This window comes from Chrysemys picta, chromosome 8, assembly GCF_011386835.1.
Source record: "Chrysemys picta bellii isolate R12L10 chromosome 8, ASM1138683v2, whole genome shotgun sequence".
NCBI classification, from domain to species: domain Eukaryota; kingdom Metazoa; phylum Chordata; order Testudines; family Emydidae; genus Chrysemys; species Chrysemys picta.
The window spans coordinates 37,994,152-38,018,941 of NC_088798.1; the positions used below are offsets into that span (position 1 = coordinate 37,994,152).

At 41.0% G+C, this 24,790-nt stretch overlaps 1 protein-coding gene across 3 annotated transcripts in view; it reads left to right on the forward strand.

Annotated features, from left to right (window-relative positions):
* The first annotated feature begins 2,277 nt into the window (after positions 1 to 2,277).
* SLC35A3 (solute carrier family 35 member A3) overlaps positions 2,278 to 24,790 on the forward strand; it is a 32,580-nt gene continuing 10,067 nt past the window's right edge. Inside the window, exons 1-3 of one of the 3 annotated variants that reach the window (XM_024107347.3) lie at positions 2,278 to 2,413; positions 23,295 to 23,499; positions 24,629 to 24,783. In XM_024107347.3, the coding sequence (XP_023963115.1) occupies positions 23,313 to 23,499; positions 24,629 to 24,783 (342 nt within the window). In that variant the 5' untranslated portion in view covers positions 2,278 to 2,413; positions 23,295 to 23,312. Of the gene's footprint in view, positions 2,414 to 9,238; positions 9,342 to 19,366; positions 19,821 to 23,294; positions 23,500 to 24,628; positions 24,784 to 24,790 lie in introns of those variants that run through there. The other 2 variants (XM_065555640.1, XM_065555639.1) reach the window with 2 other exon arrangements.

A 24,790-nucleotide genomic window follows, 5' to 3' on the forward strand; every position in this document is an offset into this window, starting at 1 on the left:
CTGCTGTGGAAAGCATACCACAAACTATCGTTCCTAGGAACTGGAGGTTTCCATCCAAACAGATGAACCATACACGATGGACAGAGAGAGGAAGGCTCTTCCTTAGGTTGTATTTTTTCTTTTTCACTTTAACATACTGGGGCACTGCCAGGTCACTGCGTTTACAAAGCTCTTATTCAGGGGTGAAAGTAACACTCAACACTTACCGGTATGGGGATGGCTCCCCCAACCAGCCCATCTGTGCTGCCTGGCCTGCACCACCAGGTGCTCCAGTGGCAATTTAAAACACTTTAAGCAGGGTCCTTTGCCACCACAGCGCTTTTAACATTGCTGCCCCTTTTGGACCCCCTCCCTGTCAGCAGCCCTGCCAGTAGGGACCTGGCAGGGCCGCAGATAGAGGGCGCAAAAGGGGTAGACACGTTAAAGCACGGCCAGCAGCGCTTTAATGTCAGCTGGTATTGGTGGCCACTTTTTACCGGTATGCCATACAGGCCCGTACTAGCTTACTTTCACCCCGATCTTAAAAAAAAAAAAAAAAAAAAAAAAAATAGTGAACAGAGTTTGAGCATAGAAGTTTCTGGTTATCAGGGAATAACATACAGATTATAGGGGGTGCAAAGTTTGGTTTAAGATAAGGTGGCATGAGGAATACATAATCTGCAATATCCCCGATTGGGGGTAAAAGGTTGATGGGTCAAAATACAGACATTGAGATATGAGGGTATGAAGTTCATAAAGTGGCTATGTGCGGGTGTGGATTATAATGAGTGGATATGATGATGAGGATGGATTGACCCTCATTTGGTGAGATTTAATGTTTAGGGAGTTTATGGTTCTAGTTCATATGATCCAACGGAGAAGGTCACTTGGTCCCTTTCTCGTAGTGGGAGAACGATGTCACTCTAGCTCACGCCTCCTGGTACTGGCGGTGGCTGGTGATGTGCTCGATGTAGATGTCCCTGGACCATCGGATAGCGTCTGAGACCATGAGGCGCCGCAAGAGACGTGCGTAGCATCGACCGATCACGCAGGTCCGCAGCACACGCTTGTTGCAGGGGTCCCAGGCGCCCAGGGCTCCGACAATCAGGGCGTCCATCTGCACCTCATAGCCCTTCACTCTCAGGGTGTCAGCCAGGGGGGCGTACTTTTCCAGCTTACGAACTTTTACAACGTGGGTTACATTTTCTCTCCTCCTCGCTGACTTTCCATCACGCTCCCAAGCCACGACCTCCCCTCTCTGCAGAGCCGGCTCTAGGCACCAGCAAAACAGGCTGGTGCTTGGGGCGGCACATTTTTAGGGGCGGCATGGCCGGCGCCAGAATGCCGCCCCTAAAAATGTACCCCGGCCACCCTAGCTCGCCACGGCGCGCGAAACAGCTGATTCGCTCGCTGCTACTCGCCCTCCCTCCCAGGCTCTCAAACCTGGGAGGGAGGGGGAGATCTCGAGCAGCCGTTTCGTGCGCCGCTGCTCCCCCTCCCTCCCACGCCTGGGAGGGCGGGGGAGAAGTGGCGCCCGCGCCGCGGCCACTCGGAGTCTCCCCCTCCCTCCCAGGCTCTCAAACCTGGGGGGGCAGGGGGACTCCGAGTGGCCGCTGCGCACGTGCTGCTTCTCCCTCTCCCTTCCTCCCTCCTAGGCTTGAGAGCCTGGGGGGAGGAGGCAGGGCTGGGGATTTGGGGAAGGGGCGGAGTTGAGGCGGGGCAGGGAGTGGGGTAATTAAAGAAGCGGGGGGGAATGGCCAAAATTGTTTTTGCTTTGGGCGGCAAAAATCCTAGAGCCGGCCCTGGCTCTGAGTATTGTTTCCCCTGCAGTCTCTGACTCACTGGGTTTGGCACAGCATGTGTGTGCTTGGCCTGCCCCCTCCTCTCTTATTAGTACCTGTGGGGGAAGACAGATTGCATCACCATAATGATCATGCTGTCTCTTCCAGGCACTGCCCCACACCCTGCCCCAAGCCCTGTTTGACTGCTGGGTACCGACCTCACACCCCATTGCCCCCCATCACCCTTAGATACCCTGTACCCCAAACACCCCCACGTACACACCACGCTTCCAGCCCTTGCTTTTTTTTTGTTTTTTTTTTTTGACGATGGGCAGCCCAGCCCCTTCCCGCGGCGCGGCAGCCCAGCCCCTTCCCGCGGCGCACGAGGCCAAGCCGGGGGCCGCCGGGGGCGAGCGGGCTCAGACCGAGCCGGGAGCTGAGCCAGCCTCGCTGCGCGCCGGGTCCTGGGAACGGAGCAGGCGGGGCAGCGGCTGCAGCCGGGGCCTTTGCGGAGCTGGACCGACCGGGACCGGGGCACCCGGAAGCGCCTGCACAGCGCCGAGCGGGCGGCTGCAGCGAGCGGGGCGCTGGGGGCACCCCGAGCCGGCGGCGAGGGGCTGGCAGGGAGCGGGGACGTGCTCCCAGCGAGGGAGGTGAGACGTTTCCTGGGGTCGGGGCAGGGACTCAGCTCGGTTAGGGCTGGCACCGGGTAGCCACGGGACTGAGGGGCCGGGCATGGGATTAGGACAGCCCCGGCGAGGGGGTGGGGTGGGGAGAGGGGGCTATATGGGGGCAGGATATAGGATTAGGGTGGCCCGGGGGAGCAGAGGGGGGCTGTATGGGCAGGAGGGCAGGGTACGGGATTGGGGTAGTCCTCGGGAGGAGACGGGGGAGATATTTGGGGGGCAAGATATAGGATTAGGGTGGCCCGGAGGAGGAGAGGGGGGCTGTATGGCGGGGGCACGGGATTGGGGTAGCCTCTGGGGGCTGTATGAGGGGCAAGGCACAGGATTGGGGTAGCCTGTGGGGGGGGAGAGGAGGGATATATGGGGGAGGGGGTGATGTGTGTGAGTGGGGGATAGGTTATGATATTGTGGTAGAGGATAAATGATGGTTTGAGGAACAGGGAGTTGTGTTGAAATAGCCAGGGAGAGGATGATGTGAGATCAGGAAGCAAAAAAACATGGACAGCAGATGTTTCTCAGTTCCGGATGATGAAATCCCAGTTGTCACTCACCTGCCTGGGATAGTTTCTCTGATTCACACCAATATAAAATACACACACAGCTCCTTCCAAATAGCACATAAATTAAACCATATTTAACACAGTACTAGGTATATTTTATAAGAAAAATGTTGTAACATTGGAACTTTGTGTGAGGCTTTTGAGATCAAAATTTTTACAATCTACATCAAGCAAACAGAAAATGAAGACAAAGGACACAGTAGGCAAGAGTAAACAAAGATACTGAGAATTGCATTGAATGAAGTTTATAATCAATATTTTAATTGAGAATGTGGCAGATCATGGTATATAGTATGGGAAGGGAGGTCACTTGTGGAAAGCAAGGGAAAAGCAGTGACTTTTGAGGAAGAATTTGGAGGAGACTGAGAACATTTGATACTCTGAAAGAAGGATGTCATTTTGAGCAATGTGGAAAACACGTACAACAGACCATTCAACAGTTAAGCTTCCACAACAATGTTAATTCATCTGCATTGTACAGAAGTATAATTTCATTTGTAATTACTGTTTTTTGCTGATAAGCACCTGTGGGTTTGTCTTCATTGTGACAGCTCAAGTGAGAGTGGCCACACTGTGAAACAACACTCGAACTACACAGAATGGTTGTATTAGCAGTTATTTGTAGTTGCATCCCCATTACTAGCTCAGCCATCAGCAGCATTCATGATTCAACCCATAACCCTGCAAACTAGCTTGAGTTTAAAGCACAAATTAATTCAAATTGGAGGTTTGTGAATGCGGACAGGAGTTGGGATCGGGACAGTAGTTGAGTTATACTTGGGACTAACACTGTAGTGAAGACAAGCCCTATGTATGCGTTTATATTTGAGGTGGGGCCTGAACCAAAACCCGGAACTGAAGACCCTCAAATTTGGGGGAAATTCAGATTAGATCTGAATTTTGCAGCTCAGGCCTGCCTCTACAGTGATATGTACAACGAATAGTACAGTGTGTGTACTGTTTTTTGTTTTTTTAAAAAGAGGGAGAGAGAAATTTGATACCATATGCCTTACTGCCTATGTTGACAGACAAGGTTTGGCTTGATAACTGTTATGTCAATATAAAACTTTTGCATCAGTATGCGTGTACAGTAACTCTTAATCTCATAAACACTATTGATACTAGATTCAACTCAATGACTTCCTCAATTTCCTACGTAAAGGAACACTAAATGTTTACAGGTTCAATATTTGATCTTGCTTATTGGTCATCTAACTTGTGAGATCTTATTTCTGGGTTCTACATTTGTGTGTAAGAGGTGAAGTAGAGAAGGAGCCGCAGATTTAACTTTAAATATCTCATGCAATACTTGAGGTTTTCAGTTTCAATTCTTGCTGTTCGTATATATGCATATAAGATTGTGGTATTTTTATTTATTTTTTTAAATAAAAGGTTTTCCAAGAGATTTTTCATTTGACAAATAAATAAAGAAAATAAAGATGATTTGTTTTGCAATAGCTCCTGAAAGCTCACAATCAGAATGGAGTCTCCTAAGTTCCCTGTAAGCTGCATGGCTACACAGCAGCCTATTTAGTGCTGTGCAGGAACTTAGGGAACCTGCCCTGCCATGGCTAGGGGAAGGGCGTTGGAGGCGCCCCTCCCCGGTCCCAACTCAGCCCCAGACCTGCCGCAGCTGGGGGAGGGACACCTATCCTGCAGCCCCCGCCCTGGAGCCGCGGCGGGGAGAGGCGCCTCTCCCCGCTGAGCCCAGGTGCTGCAGCACGGAGAGAGAGCTGGGGGGAGTCCTCTCTCCCCGCAGTAACCCTTGAGCACCTTTGTGCACCCCAAACCCCTCATCCCCAGCCCCATCCCAGAGCCTGCACCCCCAGCTGGAGTCCTCACACCCCTGCACCCCAACCCTCTGCCGCAGCCCTGAGCCCCCTCCCACACTCCGAACCCTTCAGCTCCACCCCCACCACATTAATTTTGTTATGTGCACCAATATGGAGGTGATGTGTCACACATCACCTCCATATTGGTGCACATAACAAAATTCATTCTGCACATGTGTGGGAAAAATTAGAAGGAACACTGGTCCCCACGCTGCTAGGTTTTCTACAAATACTGGAAGAGACAGCCGTTGCCCCAAAGAAGTTACAGTAGTATTTGAAACTAGACACAGGCAAGAGAGCATATCATTGGACTCCTTGTCAGACATCAGTGATATTGGAGTTTTCCACTTCGATGTGCCAGAGTGTCAGTGGCATACCCTCCCTATCCTTGAAGGGGCCCTAACTCTTAGCCACAGAAGACTATCTAATTGAAGCAGAGTTGAGAAGGATTCATAGAGAGAGGGAAACTTAGCAAATAAGTTTTCTTATGTAACTAGCCTGTGGAGAATTTTTTAAAAATGCATTTTCTGACTCTTAGTCATAGCAGCATGCTTGTAAATGGGGGAAATGTAGTATTGTGCTCTGAGAGTTCAGTAGCTGTGCTGGAACAATCATCATGTTTTTTGTACTGGATGCATTTTATATTCCCATCATGAAAATATTCAGTTGCAGGTTGTTGTTGTTTTTAAACTCCTTAACTGGATAGAAAAAGTAGAAAAGCTGCCCTTAGGAAAGCGCCTATTGAAAACAAAGCTTTGTTGACTGAGCAGGTTGTTCAGCTTCAACAAGTGGAGAGGGGAGAAACTTTGCTTGAGCATTTTTTATTTAATGTGAAAACATTGCTGAAGAAGGATGTACCAAGAGAAATACAACCTGTTTTACGGTATTGTCTGTAAAGTGCCTTATAAAGAGAATGAGTCACAAACAGAAGAACAAAAGAAGGTGACTAGGTGAGATTTGAAATGATAAAATGATTTAATGGCTTGGATGGAAGAGGTTCCAGCTGTATGAAGAGGTGCAGTTGAAAGTGTGCCTGACAACCATGGAGAGTTAATAGGAGGGGACAGAGGGGAAACCAATGTTAAGAGTGCGGTTTGAGAGAGGAGCTGGTCTGTGGAGAGGTTTTAAAACAAGAAGCATAGTAATTGGGATTAGTCCAAGTGAAATTATTTACAAAACAATTGTGACTTTGCACACACAGTATAGAGAACAGGAGTACTTGTGGCACCTTAGACTATATATTGAAAAAATGTCATTTTTCTGACTCTTACTATTTAGCAAAGCTTATGACATTTAGGAAGTGTTAGTGGATATCTAAATTCCAGCACATAAACTAGTTCAACAATACTTTTTGGTAGACTTTTAGTTATTAAGAATTTCTGTGCATTCTAATTGCCATCTGTGTCCTGCTTCCCACTCACAGAATATTTTACTACCTTAGATATTCTTTAGGGCTGTTGATTAATTGCAGTTAACTCACGCAATTAACTAAAAAAAATTAACTGCGATTAAAAAATTAATCGCGATTAATCGCACTGTTAAACAATAGAATACCAATTGAAATTTATTAAATATTTTTGGATGTTTTTCTACATTTTCAAATATATTGATTTCTATTACAACACAGAATACAAAGTGTACAGTGCTCACTTTATATTATTTTTATTACAAATATTTGCACTGTAAAAATGATAAACAAAATAAATAGTATTTTTCAATTCACCTCATACACATACCGTAGTGCAATCTCTATTGTGAAAGTGTAACTTACAAATGTAGATTTTTCTTGTTGTATATTACTGCACTCAAAAACAAAACAATGGAAAACTTTAGAGCCTACAAGTCCACTCAGTCCTACTTCTTGTTCAGCCAATCGCTAAGACAAACAAGTTTGTTTACATTTATGGGAGATAATGCTGCCTTTTTCTTATTTACAATGTCACCTGAAAGTGAGAACAGGCATTCACATGGCATTTTTGTAGCCAGAGTTGCAAGGTATTTACGTGCCAGATACGCTAAACATTCATGTGGCCCTTCATGCTTCAGCCACCATTCCAGAGGACATGCTTCCATGCTGATGATGATCATTAAAACAATTGTGTGTTAATTAAATTTGTGACTGAACTCCTTCGGGGAGAATTGTATGTCCCCTGCTCTGTTTTACCCACATTCTGCCATATATTTTATGTTATAGCAGTCTCGGATGATGACCCAGCACATGTTGTTTGATTTACGAACACTGTTACTACAGATTTGACAAAATGTAAAGAAGGTACCAATGTGAGATTTCTAAAAATAGCTACAGCACTCGACCCAAGGTTTAAGACTCTGAAGTGCTGTCCAAAATCTGAGATGGACGAGTTGTGGAGCATGCTTTCAGAAGTCTTAAAAGAGCAACTCTCAGATGTGGAAACTACAGAATCTGAACCACCAAAAAAGAAAATCAACCTTCTGCTGGTGGCATCTGACTCAGATGATGAAAATGAACATGCATCGGTCCGCTCTGCTTTGGATCGTTATCGAGCAGAACCCGTCATGAGCATGGATGCATATCCTCTGGAATGGTGGTTGAAGCATGAAGGGACATATGAATCTTTAGTGCATCTGGCACGTAAATATCTTGCCACGCCAGTTACAACAGTGCCATGTGAATGCCTCTTCTCACTTTCAGGTGACATTGTAAACAAGAGGTGGGCAGCATTATCTCCTACAAATGTAACCGAACTTGCTTGTCTGAGCAATTGGCTGAAGTAGGACCAAGTGGACTTGTAGGCTCTAAAGTTGTACGTTGTTTTATTTTTGAATGCAGTTATTTTTTTGTACATAGTTCAACATTTCTATGTTCAACTTTCATGATAAAAAGATTGCACTACAGTACTTCTATTAGGTGAATTGAAAATACTATTTTGTTTTTTACAGTGCAAATATTTGTAATCAAAAATAAATATAGTGAGCACTGTACACTTTGTAGTCTGTGTTGTAATTGAAATCAATATATTTGAAAATGGAGAAAACATCCAAACTATTTAAATAAATGGTATTCTATTATTGTTTAACAGTGCAATTAATCACGATTAATTTTTTTTAATCACTTAACAGCCCTAATATACTTTATTGAACCCTTAGATCTTGTGCAGAAAGACTTTCTGATACACTCAGCTGCTGAAAAAGATTTAAGGAATAGAACCATCATACGTAAAATTTTAGTTTTGTTATTTTAAATAGCCCGTATTCATGTTATCTAATATGGGCGGAAGAGTAAAATGTCAGAGTTGGACTGGAGTTTAGGAAGAAAGAGAAGGCACATATGACATTGTACAGAGAAATAGCATTTGAAAATGGATGCTTCAAATTGTATGTACCAGAAGCTTCATACTTCGTGCATTGCATCAGTTTTTAATAGAATTCAGATAGGTTTGCTTCCACTCAGTTTTTCTTCTTCTTTTTCCGTTCCTTGTTTGCCAAAGTCTTGTTAATAACATATCCCTCTGTAGTATATTTGTCAACTGTGGCATTAACAACTCAAATAACAAGGAGTCCGGTGGCACCTTAAAGACCAACAGATTTATTTGGGCATAAGCTTTCGTGGGTAAAAAAACCCTCACTTCTTCTGTTGCATCTGAAGAAGTGAGGTTTTTTACCCACGAAAGCTTATGCTCAAATAAATCTGTTAGTCTTTAAGGTGCCACCGGACTCCTTGTTGTTAGTCTGTATCCACAAAAACATGGCTACCCCCTGATTATTAACAACTCAGTTCGTGTCCCTCTTTTGTCTTCCATTTTCTGGAAATGCAAACACAGGCGGTATGCACAAACCTGTTTAACTTGAAAGAATTTACAAACTTTTTCGCCTTTTTTTATTAACTCTCTTTAATATCTTGTGGTGGGGTGCAGAACTTGAACCATAGTTAAACTTGCCCTCTGCTTTACTCAGGTCCTGAATCTGCAGTTCTCTACAATCTCACTTTTTGCAGAAATGCAGGTGTCTTGATTAAATGTTTTCCTGTTTGATTTTTTTTTCTGTGCAAAAACACACTGATAGTCAAATGCACTAACATTCCACTGGAGCAGAACGTCTTGTCACTCAACGCTTATGTTCTAAAAGAGCCTCAACCCTGGAAGTGTCAAATGAATTTAATTTTTAGCCATCCTGAGTGCAGCAGATAATTGTCACTGTGAAGGCTGAAAATGTAACAATAGGAACAATTTGAGACTGTTTTATTTATTTTAAAATTTAACTTTCAGTTAAACAAAAAAGAAAAATAGATAGGATAGTAACAAAAGATATTTTCTTGCCAAACATTTTTGTGAATCAGTACGAAGTAGTTTAAACATTTACTCCAGCTCTCTGTTACGGCACATGAAACAGTGTTAACACACACTTTGTGTTTACTCTATGCTGTCGTTTGTGATCTACAGCCACAGACTAAGACCCTAATCTTGCAAGCTGTTACTGGTGGGCGAAAACGTGTAGCTGCATGGAGTCCCAGGTTCTGCCCACATGGTATGTGTTGCAGGATTAGAGTCTAAAATGGAAATAAATATGCCTTCACTATTCTTTTTTTTTAAAATGTCCCTGGTTCAATCAATACTGGAGCATTTTGAGGATGCATCAGTGATTGCCAATGTTAAGTGCACCATTATGTGTAGACAGAATTTTATGAAGATGTCACCAGCAGACTGAATTAGAGAGGTGCTGACCTACTGTAGTTTACATTGCCTGGTTCCCTAAGGACTTTATCCTCAAAAATACAGTGTGGCTGCAATTCCTGAGGAGGCCTTTGTGAGATGTAGACTCTAAAATTGTGAATTATTATATATGAATCCAAGGGCCTGACAGAAAATTACAGTTAAAGGAACTGCAAATGGATGATAGTTAATAATAAAAGTAAGGAAATAATTATGTATTATAGGAAGAAGAAAGCAAGAATATTCATAATCTTTATAGGGCTGCTTTTGAGTACTGTATTAGTCATTTTATAACTGAGAACAAGACACTCAGATTCTTCTCAACTTGTAGTGATAATAGTCTCACTTTTACAAACCCTTAATATCAGAATGTGAAAATCACTGTTGCATTGGAATTTGTAACAAATTCATTATTTAAATCTACTTTTATAATGTTTTGGGGACTCAAGAATACAAAATAGAGTTACTGCTACTAAACCTACATGCTCTGTTTTGAGTTTTTCACAACTGCCACACAGGTTTTGTGTCTTTGTAATCTTGCTACATCCAATTTAATGTTTCTGATTTCAGTAAGACTATGACATTTTGTTACTTGGCTGAGAAAATATGAATCAATGGTAGTACAGTAACTCCTCACTTAACGTCCTCCCACTTAACGTCCTTTCAAAGTTACATCGCTGCTCCATTCGGGAACATGCTTGTTTAAAGTTGTGCAATGCTCCCTTAAAACGTTGCTTGGCTGCCTGCTCTGTCCACTGCTTGTAAGATTCTGTGGAAGAGCGGTGACTTTACAAGGGAGCATTGCACAAGTTCCTCTTAGGACTTGGGGCAGGGGGGGAGCAGGGATGTGGCTGCTCCAGAGTTGGGGTGGGAAGAGGTGGGCCTGGAGTGGAGCGGGGACAGGAAGAGGTGGGCCTGGAGCATCCCCCAGCAAAGTTGGTGCCTGTTCTTCAATGGGGAAGCTGCTGCTGCGAAAGTGTTTCCTAGCGTCCTTGCCTGCAGCAGGCTGTGCCTGTGTGGGGTAAGCCAGGGGCACTTCCCAACCACAGTACAGTACAGTGCTGTACAGTATATAATGCCTTTTGTCTGCCCATAAAAATTTCCTTGGAACCTAACCCCCCGCGTTTACATTAAATCTTATGGGGAAAATGGATTTGTTTAACATCGTTTCACTTAAAGTTGCATTTTTCAGGAACATAACTACAACGTTAAGTGAGGAGTTACTGCAGTAGTATGATGATTACTGTTGGTAGCTCAGTTAATTGGCAGGAAACTTCATGGTAAATCAGTTAGTTTTATTTAGTGTTGTTATAGTCATTTGTAACTTTAACTGGCCTCTTTCTGCTTCCCACGACTTGTTAGCATGAGTGATTACTTGCATTGCACTTTGCCTGTTCATCTGTGTAATATAGAATCATAAAACTGGAAGGGACTTCGAGAGGTCATCTAGTCCAGTCCCCTGCTCTCAAGGCAGGACTAAGTATTATCTAGACCAGGGGTCGGCAACGTTTGGCACGCTGCTCGCCAGGGTAAGCACCCTAGCAGGCTGGGCCAGTTTATTTACCTGCTGACGTGGCAGGTTTGGCTGATCGCGGCCCCCACTCGCCGTCCTGGGCCAATGGGGGCGGCAGGAAGCGGCACGGGCGAGGGATGTGCTGGCTGCGGCTTCCCACCGCCCCCATTGGCCCGGGACAGCGATTCCACAACCTCCACAGGCAATTTATTCCAGTGCTTAACCACTCTGACAGTTAGGAAGTTTTTCCTAATGTCCAACCTAAGCCGCCCTTGCTGCAATTTAAGCCCATTGCTTGTTGTCCTATTCTCAGAGGTTAAGAAGAACAATTTTTCTCCCTCCTCTTTGAAACAACCTTTTATGTACTTGAAAACTGTTATCATGTACCCCCTCAATCTTCTCTTCTCCAGACTAAACAAACCCAATTTTTTTCAATCTTCCATCACAGTTCATGTTTTCTAGACCTTTAATCATTTTTGTTGCTCTTCTCTAGACTTTCTCCAATTTGTCCACCTCTTTCCTGAAATGTGGCGCCCAGAACTGGACACTTTAGTTGAGGTCTAATCAGCGCGGAGTAGAGCGGAAGAATTATTTTTCATCTTACTTACAATACTCCTGCTAATACATCCCAGAATAATGTTTGCTTTTTTTGCAACAGTGTTACACTGTTGACTCATATTTAGCTTGTGATCCACTATGACCCCCAGATCCCTTTCTGCAGTACTCCTTCCTAGGCAGTCATTTCCCATTTTGTATGTGTACAACTGATTGTTCCTTCCTAAGTGGAGTACTTTGCATTTGTCCTTATTGAATTTCATCCTATTTACTTAGACCATTTCTCCAGATCATTTTGAATTTTAATCCTATCCTCCAAAGCACTTGCAACCCCTCCCAGCTTGGTATCGTCCACAAATTTTATAAGTATATGCTCTATGCCATTATCTAAATCATTGATAAATATATTGAACAGAACCAGATCCAGAACTGATCCCTGTGGGACCCCGCTCGTTATGAACTTCCAGCATGACTGCAAACCACTGATAACTACTCTCTCTAGGAATGATTTTCCAACCAGTTATGCACCCACCTTATAGTAGCTCCATCTAGGTTGTATTTCCCTAGTTTGTTTATGAGAAGGTCATGCGAGACAGTATCAAAAGCCTACTAAAATCAAGGTATACCACCACATCTACCACTTCCCCCCCATCCACAAGGCTTGTTACCATGTCAAAGAAAGCTATCAGGTTGGTTTGATACAAACTGTTCTTGACAAATCTATGCTGACTGTTATTTATCACCTCATTATCTTCTAGGTTTTTGCAAATTCATTTCTTAATTATTTGCTCCATTATCTTTCCGGGTACAGAAGTTAAGCTGACTAGTCTATAATAGCTGGGGTTGTCTTTATTTCTCTTTTTATAGATGGGCACTATATTTGCCCTTTTCCGCTCTTCTGGAATCTCTCCCATCTTCCATGACTTTTCAAAGATAATTGCTAATGGCTCAGATATCTCCTCAGTCAGCTCCTTGAGTATTCTAGGATGCATTTCATCAGGCCCTGATGATTTGAAGACATCTAACTTGTCTAAGTAATTTTTGACTTGTTCTTTCCCTATTTTAGACTCTGATCCTATCTCATTTTCACTGGTATTCACCATGTTAGACCTCCAATCGCCACCAACCTTCTTGGTGAAAACCAAAACGAAGTCATTAAGCACCTCTGCCATTTCCACATTTTCTGTTATTGTCTTTCCCCCCTCATTGAGTAATGGGCCTACTCTGTATTTGGTCTTCCTCTTCTAATGTATTTGTAAAAAGTTTTCTTGTTACCCTTTATTTCCCTAGCTAGTTTGATCTCATTTTGTGTCTTGGCTTTTCTAATTTTGTCCCTACATACTTGTGTTATTTGTTTATATTCATCCTTTGTAATTCGATGGAGTTTCCACTTTTTGTAGGACTCTTTTTTGAGTTTTAGATCATTGAAGATCTCCTGGTTAAGCCAGGGTGGTCTCTTGCCATACTTCCTATCTTTTGCAATGGGATAGTTTGCTCTTGTGCCCTTAATAATGTCTCTTTAGAAAACTCAGGTAGTTGGTAGGTGAAATCCCACTGGAAGCAAGTCTAAAGGGAAAAACAATTGAAGACAGTTGGCAGTTTTTCAGAGTCTGCCCTCTTGAAATCCATTGTCTTTATTGTTCTGTTCTCCCTCCTACCATTCCTTAGAATCATGAACTCTACCATTTCATGATCACTTTCGCCCAATCCAAACAGCAAAAATTAAGATGTTTGTACACCAATGCGAGGAGCCTAGGTAACAAAATGGAGGAACTAGAGTTACTGGTGCAGGAAGTGAAACCAAATATTATAGGGATAACAGAAACATGGTGGAAAGTAGTCATGACTGGAGTACAGGTATTGAAGGGTATGTGCTGTTTAGGAAAGACGGAAATAAAGGCAAAGGTGGTGGAATAGCATTGTATATATCAATGATGAGGTACACTGTAAAGAAATAAGAAGTGATGGAATGGATAAGACAGAGTCTGTCTGGGCAAAAATCACATTGGGGAAGAAAGCTTCTAGGGCCTCCCCTGGGATAGTGCTTGGGGTGTGCTATAGACCACCGGAATCTGATTTGGATATGGATAGAGACCTCTTTAATGTTTTTAATGAAGTAAATACTAATGGGAATTGTGTGATCATGGGAGACTTTAACTTCCCAGATATAGACTGGAGGACAAGTGCTAGTAATAATGATAGGGCTCAGATTTTCCCGGATGCGATAGCTGATGGATTCCTTCACCAAGTAGTTGCTGAACCAACAAGAGTGGATGACAACCTTGGTTCGAGCGATCATGAGCTAATTCAGTTCAAACTAAATGGAAGAATAAACAAAAATAGATCTGTGACTAGGGTTTTTGATTTCAAAAGGGCTAACTTTAAAAAATTAAGGAAATTAGTTAGGGAAGTGGATTGGACTGAAGGCGGAGGAGGCCTGGAATTAGTTCAAGTCAAAGTTGCAGAAACTACACCTCTACCCCGATATAACACGAATTCGGATATAAAGCAGTAAAGCAGTGCTCTGGGGGGGCGGGGCTGCACACTCTGGTGGATCAAAGCAAGTTCGATATAACACAGTTTCACCTATAACGCAGTAAGATTTTTTGGCTCCCGAGGACAGCGTTATAATCGGGGTAGAGGTGTATCAGAAGCCTGCATCCCAAGAAAGGGGGAAAAATTCATAGGCAGGAGTTGTAGACCAAGCTGGAGGAGCAAGCATCTCAGAGAGGTGATTAAGAAAAAGCAGAAAGCCTACAAGGAGTGGAAGATGAGAGGGATCAGCCAGGAAAGCTACCTTATTGAGGTCAGAACATGTAGGGATAAAATGAGAAAGGCCAAAAGCCATGTAGAGTTGGACCTTGCAAAGGAAATTAAAACCAATAGTAAAAGGTTCTATAACCATATAAATAAGAAGAAAACAAAGAAAGAAGAAGTGGGACTGCTAAACCCTGAGGATGGAGTGAAGGTTAAGGATAATCTAGGCATGGCCCAATATCTAAACAAATACTTTGCCTCAGACTTTAATGAGGCTAATGAGCTTAGGGATAATCGCAGGATGACAAATTGGAATAAGGATATGGAGGTAGATATTACCATATCCGAGGTAGAAGCTAAACTCGAACAGCTTAATGGGACTAAATCGGGAGCTCAGATAATCTTCATCCAAGAATATTAAATATTAAACATGAAATTGCAAGCCCATTAGCAAGATTTTTTTAATTAATTTGTAAACTCAGGGGTTGTACTGTATGACTGGAGAATTGCTAACAAAGTTTCTATTTTTAAGAAAGGGGAAAAAAGTGATCTGAGTAACTACAGGCCTGTTACTTTGACATCTTTAGTATGCAAGGTCTTTAGACAAATTTTTGAAGGAGAAAGTAGTTAAGGACGTTGAGGTCAATGGTAATTGGGACAAAATACAACATGGTTTTACAAAAGGAAGATTGTGCCAAACCAACCTGAGCTCCTTCTTTGAGAAGGTAACAGATTTTTTAGACAAAGGAAATGCTGTGGATCTAATTTACCTCGATTTCAGTAAGGCAGTTGATACGGTTCCACATGGGGAATTATTAGTTAAACTGGAAAAGATGGGGATCGATATGAAAACTGAAAGGTGGATAAGGAACTGGTTAAAGGGGAGACTACAATGGGTCATACTGAAAATGAACTGTCAGGCTGGAGGGAGGTTACTAGTGGAGTTCATCAGGGATCGGTTTGGGGATCAATCTTATTTAATCTTTTTATTACTGACCTTGGCATAAAAAGTAGGAGTGTGGTAATAAAGTTTGAGGATGACACAAAGCTGGGAGGTATTGCCAATACAGAGAAGGACCAGGATATCATACAGGAAGATCTGGATGACCTTGTAAATTGGAGTAATAGTAATAGGATGTAATTTAATAGTGAAAAGTGCAAGGTCATGCATTTAGGGATTAATAACAATAATTTTTGTTATAAGCTGGGGACTCATCAGTTGGAAGTAACAGAGGAGGAGAAGGACCTCGGAGTATTGGTTGATCACAGGATGACTATGATCCGCCACTGTGATATGGCTGTGAAAAAAGCTAATGCGGTCTTGGGATGCATCAGGCGAGGTATTTCCAGTAGAGATAGGGAGGTGTTAGTACCGTTATACAAGGCACTGGTGAGACCTCATCTGGAATACTGTGTGCAGTTCTGGTCTCCCGTGTTTAAGAAGGATGAATTCAAACTGGAACAGGTACAGAAAAGGGCTACTAGGATGATCCGAGGAATGGAAAACCTGTCTTATGAAAGGAGACTCAAAGAGCTTGGCTTGTTTAGCCTAACCAAAAGAAGGCTGAGGGGAGATATGATTGCTCTCTATAAATATGTCAGAGGGATAAATACCAGGGAGGGAGAGGAATTATTTAAGCTCAGTACCAATGTGGACACAAGAACAAATGGATATAAATTGGCCATCAGGAAGTTTAGACTTGAAATTAGACAAAGGTTTCTAATCATCAGAGGAGTGAAGTTCTGGAACAGCCTTCCAAGGCGAGCAGTGGGGGCAAAAGACATATTTGGCTTCAAGACTAAGCTTGATAAGTTTATGGAGGGGATGGTATGATGGAATAGCCTAGTTTTGGCAATTAATTTATCTTTGATTATTAGTGGTAAATATGCCCAATGGCCTGTGATGGGATGTTAGATGGGGTGGGATCTGAGTCACTACAGAGAATTCTTTCCTGGGTGTCTGGCTGGTGAGTCTTGCCCACATGCTCAGGGTTTAGCTGGGGTTTATTTGGGGTTGGGAAGGAATTTCCCTCCAGGGCAGATTGGCAGAGGCCCTGGAGTTTTTCGCCTTCCTCTGTAGCGTGGGGCACGGGTCACTTGCTGGAGGATTCTCTGCACCTTTAAGTCTTTAAACCAGGGGTCAGCAATCTTTCAGAAGTGGTGTGCCGAGACTTCATTTATTCACTCTGATTTAAGGTTTTGTGTGCCAGTAATACATTTTAACATTTTTAGACAGTCTCTTTCTATAAGTCTATAATATATAACTAAACTAGTTTTGTATGTAAAGTAAATAAGGTTTTTTTAAATGTTTAAGAAGCTTCATTTAAAATTAAATTAAAATGCAGAGCCCCCCCCATACTGGTGGTGAGGACCCAGGCAGTGTGAGTGCCACTGAAAATCAGCTCGCGTGCCGCCTTTGGCACACGTGCCATAGGTTGCCTACCCCTGCTTTAAACCATGATTTGAGGATTTCAATAGCTGAGACATAGGTTAGGGGGTTATTACAGGAGTGCGTGGGTGAGATTTTGTGGCCTGCATTGTGCAGGAGGTCAGACTAGATGATCATGATGGTCCCTTCTGACCTTAAAGTCTATGAGTCTAAGTTGCCTTCCACTTTCAAATTCTCAACCAGTTCCTCCCTATTTGTCAAAATCAAATCAAAACAGCCGAGTCTCCCCTAATAGCTTTCTCCACCTTCTGAAATAAAAAATTGTCTCCAATACATTCCAAGAACTTGTTGGATAATCTGTGCCCTGCTGTGTTATTTTCCCAACAGATGTCTGGGTAGTTGAAGTTCCCCATCACCACCAAGTCCTGTGCTTTGGATTATTTTGTTAGTTGTTTAAAAAAAGCCTCATCCACCTCTTCTTCCTGGTTTGGTGGTCTGTAGTAGACCCCTACCACGACATCACCCTTGTTTTTTTACCACTTTTATCCTTACCCAGAGACTTTCAACAAGTATGTCTCTTATTCTGTCTCAACCTCAGTCCAAGTGTATACATTTTTAATATATAAGGCAGCACCTTCTCCCTTTTTTCCCCTGAGCAAGCTGCACCCTTCTATACCACTATTCCAGTCATGCGTATAATGTTGTCATGCGTATATAAAGTTGTCACAATGCTTTCTCTTTTATCTTTTCATGTGGGCACTCCTTGTTTCAGTATTCTCTTCTTGCACTCACCACTTCTCTTTTTAATATTCCTGAAACAGTGTTTCTCAGACTGTAAAGCTGGCCTTTCTGGAGAAGTTTCACAAAATGATGTGTAGGTGAGCTGTAGTAGGTGTGGGAAGAGGAATACAACAATTCAGCTTGAACTATTCAAATCTAATGGAGGATATTGAATAATTTTGGATAATCAGAACACTGTCAGTGTGACTGATAGACACAGGAGCAAGGAGCCCAGAATCAGATGACTGAAATTTGGATAATCATGGTCAACTGTAGTCGTTGTTTAGTTCTTGCCAAAAATAGAACCCAGGATTATTTTGTACTGACTCCTCCATATATGATTTCTCTCTCCGTAGCGGCCCAATTGAAAATGACCCAGCAAAAAAGGATCAGCCTGCCTGCATTCACATCATTGAGATATATTTCCCAAAACAATTTATCTCCTAATTTCCCCCCACAAAATACTTATGTAACAATAAAAAACAGGTTTGCAGCAGGAGAGGCCTCACTACTTTTTCAGCGTTTCAGAAAGAAATGCTGTGAGAGCTAGCAGAGCTGAGCGCAGAGTATTGGGCTTCCTGATAGTAGGCCAAATGTTTATTCCTGTGGAAAGTGTAAGTAAATAAACTTTGTTTCGGGGGTTTTCTGTAAGGATCAGGGTAGGACTGAATCTTATTCCTTCATAAGCTGTATAGCACCAGTGGAGGTGCTCACATTGCTACTGCAGCAATTGCCACAGCCTTTGCACTCTCCTCCAGTTGAAGTTGGCAAGTCATGGAATTGCTGCTGATGCCCCTGCTTTCAAAATCCTTTGAGTGGTATGGTATGGGGAGTCATCACATAACATTGTTCTATGGCACGCAGGAGGGACTAAGTTCTCCTGTGCAGCATCTCTGCAGCTGGGACTCGCACTCAGTGCTGGTTTAATGCTCTTGGAGCTTTCTGCAGATCTTCTACAGGAATTGACCTTTAGTGAGCAAACAATGTATAGCTCACTAAAACTGGATAGAGTACATATAAAACACTTGATGAGGCCATACTACTCGGACATGAAACTGCTGCTGAGTCCCTCCTTCCTAAAGGATGTTGGGGGCCTTTTGAAGGGCCACTTCTGAAAATTCTGTGGAGGATTCCAGCCTCTTGATGCTCCTGCAAAACGAGTTGCGGGAGGGGGGGGGGGCTACTGAGATCAATGCAGTGTATGGCAAAGGAAGAAAGGTATGATTTTAACACTTGTTAAAATCCTAGTGTAGATAATGCATCTTTAGTTTTAGCATGCTCGTTGGTCGAGGTAAACCCTGGCGGGAGCCTGGTTTTCCTCAACCAGCTAACGTATGAAAACTGCAAATTGCCTTGTGTATGCTAGGATGTTACACAGGGTTAAAAACACACTTTTCCCCTCATGAAGGCAAAGTATCTATGCCACCAAATTCCTAGCTTTGATTAGCCCCTCCCTCTGCCTTAGGTGCTGCTGGCAGCCACTGCTATTTTAGTGTCTTGCAACTGAGCACTCTGGCTCCAGCCTAGCAACTCACCTACGCATATGCTTGACTCCAAGCATGTGAGTAGTCCCACTGAAGCCAATGAAACTATTCAGATGCTCAAAAGTTCAGTACCCATTTATGTGTTTCAATGGATCCAAGTCCAAGTTTGCACTGAGTTGTACAAGTTGATATATGATCCTTCTGGAAAAAAGCAAGAAGAAAGACACAAAGCAAAGCTAATAAACTTACTGGGGAGTTGCAAAGGTGAATGAGTGGGTGATTTATTGGAATATGTAAGTTCAATTGTTACACAATTCCTGGCATGTGACTTATCTGATATACAGCACCAGCCCTACCACCTAGAATTCAATGTGATTATTGTGTACAAACCTGTGTTGCTGAACACTGCTGAGGCCACTTTTCATGGAATCTATCCTAAATTCAACTCTTAACTCCGAGAACAATCTTTCCTCTACATCACTACAAAACTTAGGGGTTTTGTTTGTTTGTTTGTTTGTTTGTTTTTGTGTGCATCATTTGTAAAACTCTGTGGCTTCTTCAGGGAATTATGAAATGCAAATATGACATTCTACTGCTACTACCTTTTTGAGGCACTTTATCCAGTTTAAAAATCTGCTTGGAAGGAGGGGGGTAGGGTGGGGGAGAGAGAGAATTGGTTGAAAAAAATAACGCAAGGATTTGTGACCAATTTTAAGGAGGCAAGCTTAAATAAATAATGTTACCATCTTAAAATTTCTGTCTTCCGGAATCATGGCAGCTAATGAACAGAAGATTGTACTACAAAACAACATTTCTGTATGTATTTTTCACATTTGTCTAGTGTATGTTTTGTTTTAATGGAAAAGCTTTTGTGATGGTATTTGTGATGCTGAATATTAACTTGACAATTATCGTGGCTAAACCATTAGTGCTATTTTTAAATTACTTAATAAAATGATGTGTTTCAATAAATGGAAATGGGCAGTATTTACTGATACTATGACCCATTTTAAAGGTCATCTCAGAGCACTATTCAAAACTCCATTTTTAGGGATGACCTATATTTCAATATTGCTTTGCTAGTTCCCAGAATACAGAATTTCTGCAAAGGTCTTTTATTCTAATTTATATGTATTTATTTCAAAGGAATTTGTTCAGAAGCATTTTGATTGTGAGTTTTAAAAGTTTTGAAAAAAAACTTATCTTTAAATGTATTTTAGGAGAAACACATATTCTCTTTAACCATCTAATGGTGATTGTGTAGCCAGATCCCAAATACACCTTGTTAAAAGAAAGGGTGGGTATGGTAGAAGGTAAGAGGAATTGTTCGGTGTGAATGAAAATGAGAATTGGCAAAACTCTCATATTAATATGCAAGATCACTTTCATCCAAAAAAAGAAGAAGAAAATATGGTGGCTTGGAATTCATACAATGTAATATGAAATTAATTTCATACAATACTACTGGGTTTCAGCCCTAAAATATGCTGGCTGAAGAAGCAATCTAATACAATGTGGACACGCTGTAATCCCACACCTATGAAAATAAAAAGGGGAAATATTAGGTCTCTTCTATACTAGGAAAATTAGCACCTCTGTTTCACCATCAGTGTAGCTTCAGTATGCCAGCAACAGTGAAGGCTGTAGTGTAGACAGGAGTCAGGAGTTCGTCAACTGTATAGCCTCCACCATTGCTACCACAGGTGGAAAGTTATCCAAGTTTTCTTTGTGTAGACAGCCTAAGAATAATGTGCTTATCTCATGAACTCAAATGCTGCCTTCTACACCATTCCAGGTATCAAAAACTCCAAGTGCAGAAATCTTCAGCTTTACCTTAACATCTTCTCTAAAATAGTACATCTCCAATGCATTGAAGATATAAAAATGTTGGAGTAGCATAAAACTGAATTTAATATAGAATTATGTAAATAAATGATATTGTAGTAACTATCATTCATTTTCATATTTAGTTAAATGCAAAAACTGAGTTATTTATCTAAAACTGCTAAAAAAATCTTCAGGCTACCGTACCCGATTGCCACAGCGTTGAGGTCAGACTTGCTGCAAAGAACATAGGGCTTTTATATTGCTCAATTCTGGTTGATGATCAACCAGATAATTTTCAACACCAGTAGTCTTGTATTACCTCTTACTCCAGAAGTTTTTCTACTTGATTTATTCTAGTAAATAGCACAAACAGTACAAATGGGCTTTTACAAAAATGTATGCAGACAGATACTACATGCTACAAATAATCTTAGTGCCCAGAGAACAGAAATGCAGTTAATCTCCATCTGTGGCTGAATGGTTACAAATCTTGTCAAATTTTTGTTGTTTCCTTAGGTACCCACATTTTATAGCCACTTTACATACTTACCTGGAAAAAATCCATCTAAACTCTGAGACACCATATCTGTATAAGACAGAATTATATTAATAATACAGCTGTGCAGATCTGGGAAAGAATAACTAGTTTTATAAAATATATTTTGGCACAGAACTGCAGTCATTTTAAAATAGCTTTAATTTCAGGTGCAAATTTTCAAAGGTACTTGCATATTTTCTACATGTTCAGCTTTACACAGGATGCCTGATACTTGCAAGTCAAGATTTATATATCACCTGTGTGTGCATGTGAACCTCTCCACCTTGTGCATGCATTGGGCATTGCATATATCAAGCACAGAAACTTAAAAATGTGGACCAGAATGACTTGTCTTGAATTTTAGTCTGTGTTTATTCTACTTGTATGCTCATGGACTTCCCTTTTTAAAATCTTTTTTTAAAGTATTATGATTTTGGTTCAATATACAAATAGTGAATGCTGTAATTGGTACATTTTCCATGGAATGTAAAGTTGATGTGTCTTCTGTATGAATCTATTTGTATGGTAAGCATTCATAACTAATAACTGGGAGGAGTAGAAGAAAATGAGGTAACTATCATGTACTTAATTCCAGTGATACTGTTCTGGATTTCCTTGTTAACACGAAGCATTTTGCTAGTTCTCCTAAAACAGGCCTAATCATTTCTCTTGCTTTCTGTACTAGGTGCTGCTTAGCTCAGATCTGATAAATACAGTGCTTAAAGTGATGGTAGTAGCCAGAGGCCTATATACTTTATGATTCCTGATGTTGATTCAGCTTCACTGGTATAATCAGTATTAGCTTCAGTGAATTTTCATACTTTAGACAAGGCATTTAGACTTTGCCACTTGCTGATGTATTTGCAGAATTGGATTTTTGTTCTTTTCATCTTACTGATACGATGTAATTGAAGTTACACCTGTAGTTTCAGTGTTGGCCTTTCTCGAGGCTACATCATTTGACATTGTTTGACAAACAGATGAATTTTCAGTACAGGGATTAGGTTCATCAACACTGATTATAACTGGAGTTACTGTAAATGTAGTTAGTAACTATTGTACTGTGAAACATGTTAAATGTGCATATGTGTTGGCAGGTTTAGGGCCTCTCAACATTTCAAATGTTTCTAAAGTAGAAATGTGAGGGACTATCTTAGCGACTACCATTTGGTCTCTTATTGGTAAATTAGAAGATATGTAGAAATGTACATGTACAGTGGGAGAACCTGCATTAATAGTTATCGTAAAGATGTCTGTGACATTTTTCATTACCCAGAGCAAATATAAGGAATATTTTATTTTAATACAATAATCAGCATATTGTTTCTGACATCACTGCAATGTTTGTTGTCAGATCTATATTCTTCTTATCTATAATTATGTATTATGAAAAGTATTTAAGGTTTTTAGGCTTTTATATCCCTTTTTATTAACATTGTCAAATTAGATTTATTTGTTTCAATAGATCTTTGAATGTGCAAAGAACCGTTTTATTCATGACTGCCATGTTACTATACTAAACCTTATTATGTGGAATATTTACTTTCCATAATCTCTTAAGTATCAAAGTCCTATTTAAACATGTTTATTCCACCCTTGACTGGAATGAAGTATTGCATAGTAATAATAAAAATTGGTTGAGAATTGAGAGCATTATTATTGCACGTGTTTCTTATGTAATAAGAATTATTCTTCCTAAAACTTTGATAGTATCACCATATGTTATTTTACTACATACAGCCCCCTGGAAATGAATTCATTCTTTACACCATTGTTTTCTGATTAGGGAATCGGATAGACAAACTCTCTCTTCATTCCCTTCAGTGACTATGTTCCCTGGATACCCTTTAAAAATGCTAATTCACAGAGAAACTGTCTGTTTTTGGCTTTAACTTTTAATTTTTTTCCTTTTTATTCTGTTTCAGAAAACTGAAAGTCAAGAAATGTCTACCAATTTAAAATACCTTTCCTTGGGGATCCTGGTCTTTCAGACCACTAGTTTAGTTTTGACTATGCGATATTCTCGGACATTGAAAGAGGAAGGACCTCGTTACTTATCCTCTACTGCAGTAGTTGTTGCTGAATTTTTGAAGATTATGGCCTGCATTTTATTGGTCTACAAAGACAGCAGTATGTTTCAGATTTTAATCTAGAAGTAGCTTTCCTATATTTTACCAATTGTTGTATTTCGGTGACAACTGCAAAAACAGGTGCTCGAATGCTGTGTTGATAAGGAGCTATGCGAATGCCAAGATAGAACAAAAGATTGCCTTTCCCGCATCAAAATATGTGAAAAGAAGATCTAAAACCATTTCTATGAGAAAGTTAACCTACAAGCAGGGAAGACTTCTGTTTTGTACCTCATACTTAAGCACACAATATAATCTTTTGTAAATTTTGTATAAATATATACCCAAAAGATTCCATTTGACGGGTCATGGATATAGGGTAAGAATTGTTGTCCTGGTAACAGGCCTGCACCTTCTGTTCACCCAGAAAGCATCTCTAGAGAAGAACGAGTAGGAGTAGGAGAAAGGGAAGGTACAAAGCTATAAATGTGCTTGAAGCATAAGTGACAAGTGCATGAGCCACAGTGAGGTCATGCAAGCACGAAAGGAGAGAAGCTGTTTCAGTATTATAGAAAGAACCACAATATTTAAGATAAAAATAACTTGCTGTATTTTCAAACTCACTTTAGTTCTCACATTGTATATTTTATATAGCACAATCATTTTCCTCTTTCCAGAATCTCAATATCTTGTCCTTGGTTTTCAACTCTCAACAAAAATCTTCACATTTGGTTCAAGTGACACATCCATAAAAACATAAGGGGTTTTCATAAGCTTGGTATAAATTTAAAGAAAAGATTGAGCTGCAAAATGAAGCGATGTTGAAGTTTCAAGTGGAAAGATTTCTACTTAATTGCTTTTTTCTTTTTTTTTAGGAAGCCTTATTAAATTAGTCACAGAAATTGTAATCAACATAGGATTTGTGAACATTATTTTGGATAATTTTTTCAGCTTTTGTATTTTGGGCTAATGTGGACACTTTGTATGATAGCAAAGTATCAGGAATTGCATACCTTATAGAATCCATGTAAAAACCTGAGAAAGATCATACAGCATTTTGAGTTTTCTGAAGACAAAAGTTGTCCTCAAAAGTGTGTAGCAATCTAAAAAAAACTGTTACAATTTGTAGCCCTCCTGTTTTCCCTGTCTCTTTTTTTAATCTTTATCTCTTTTATTGTTTCTTTGAGTAGAGTGCAATTTACGGGCTCTGAACAGAGTGCTACATGATGAAATCCTTAACAAGCCTATGGAAACACTTAAACTTGCTATTCCATCAGGGATTTATACTCTCCAGAATAACTTGCTGTATGTAGCACTGTCAAATCTAGATGCAGCCACTTATCAGGTATTGT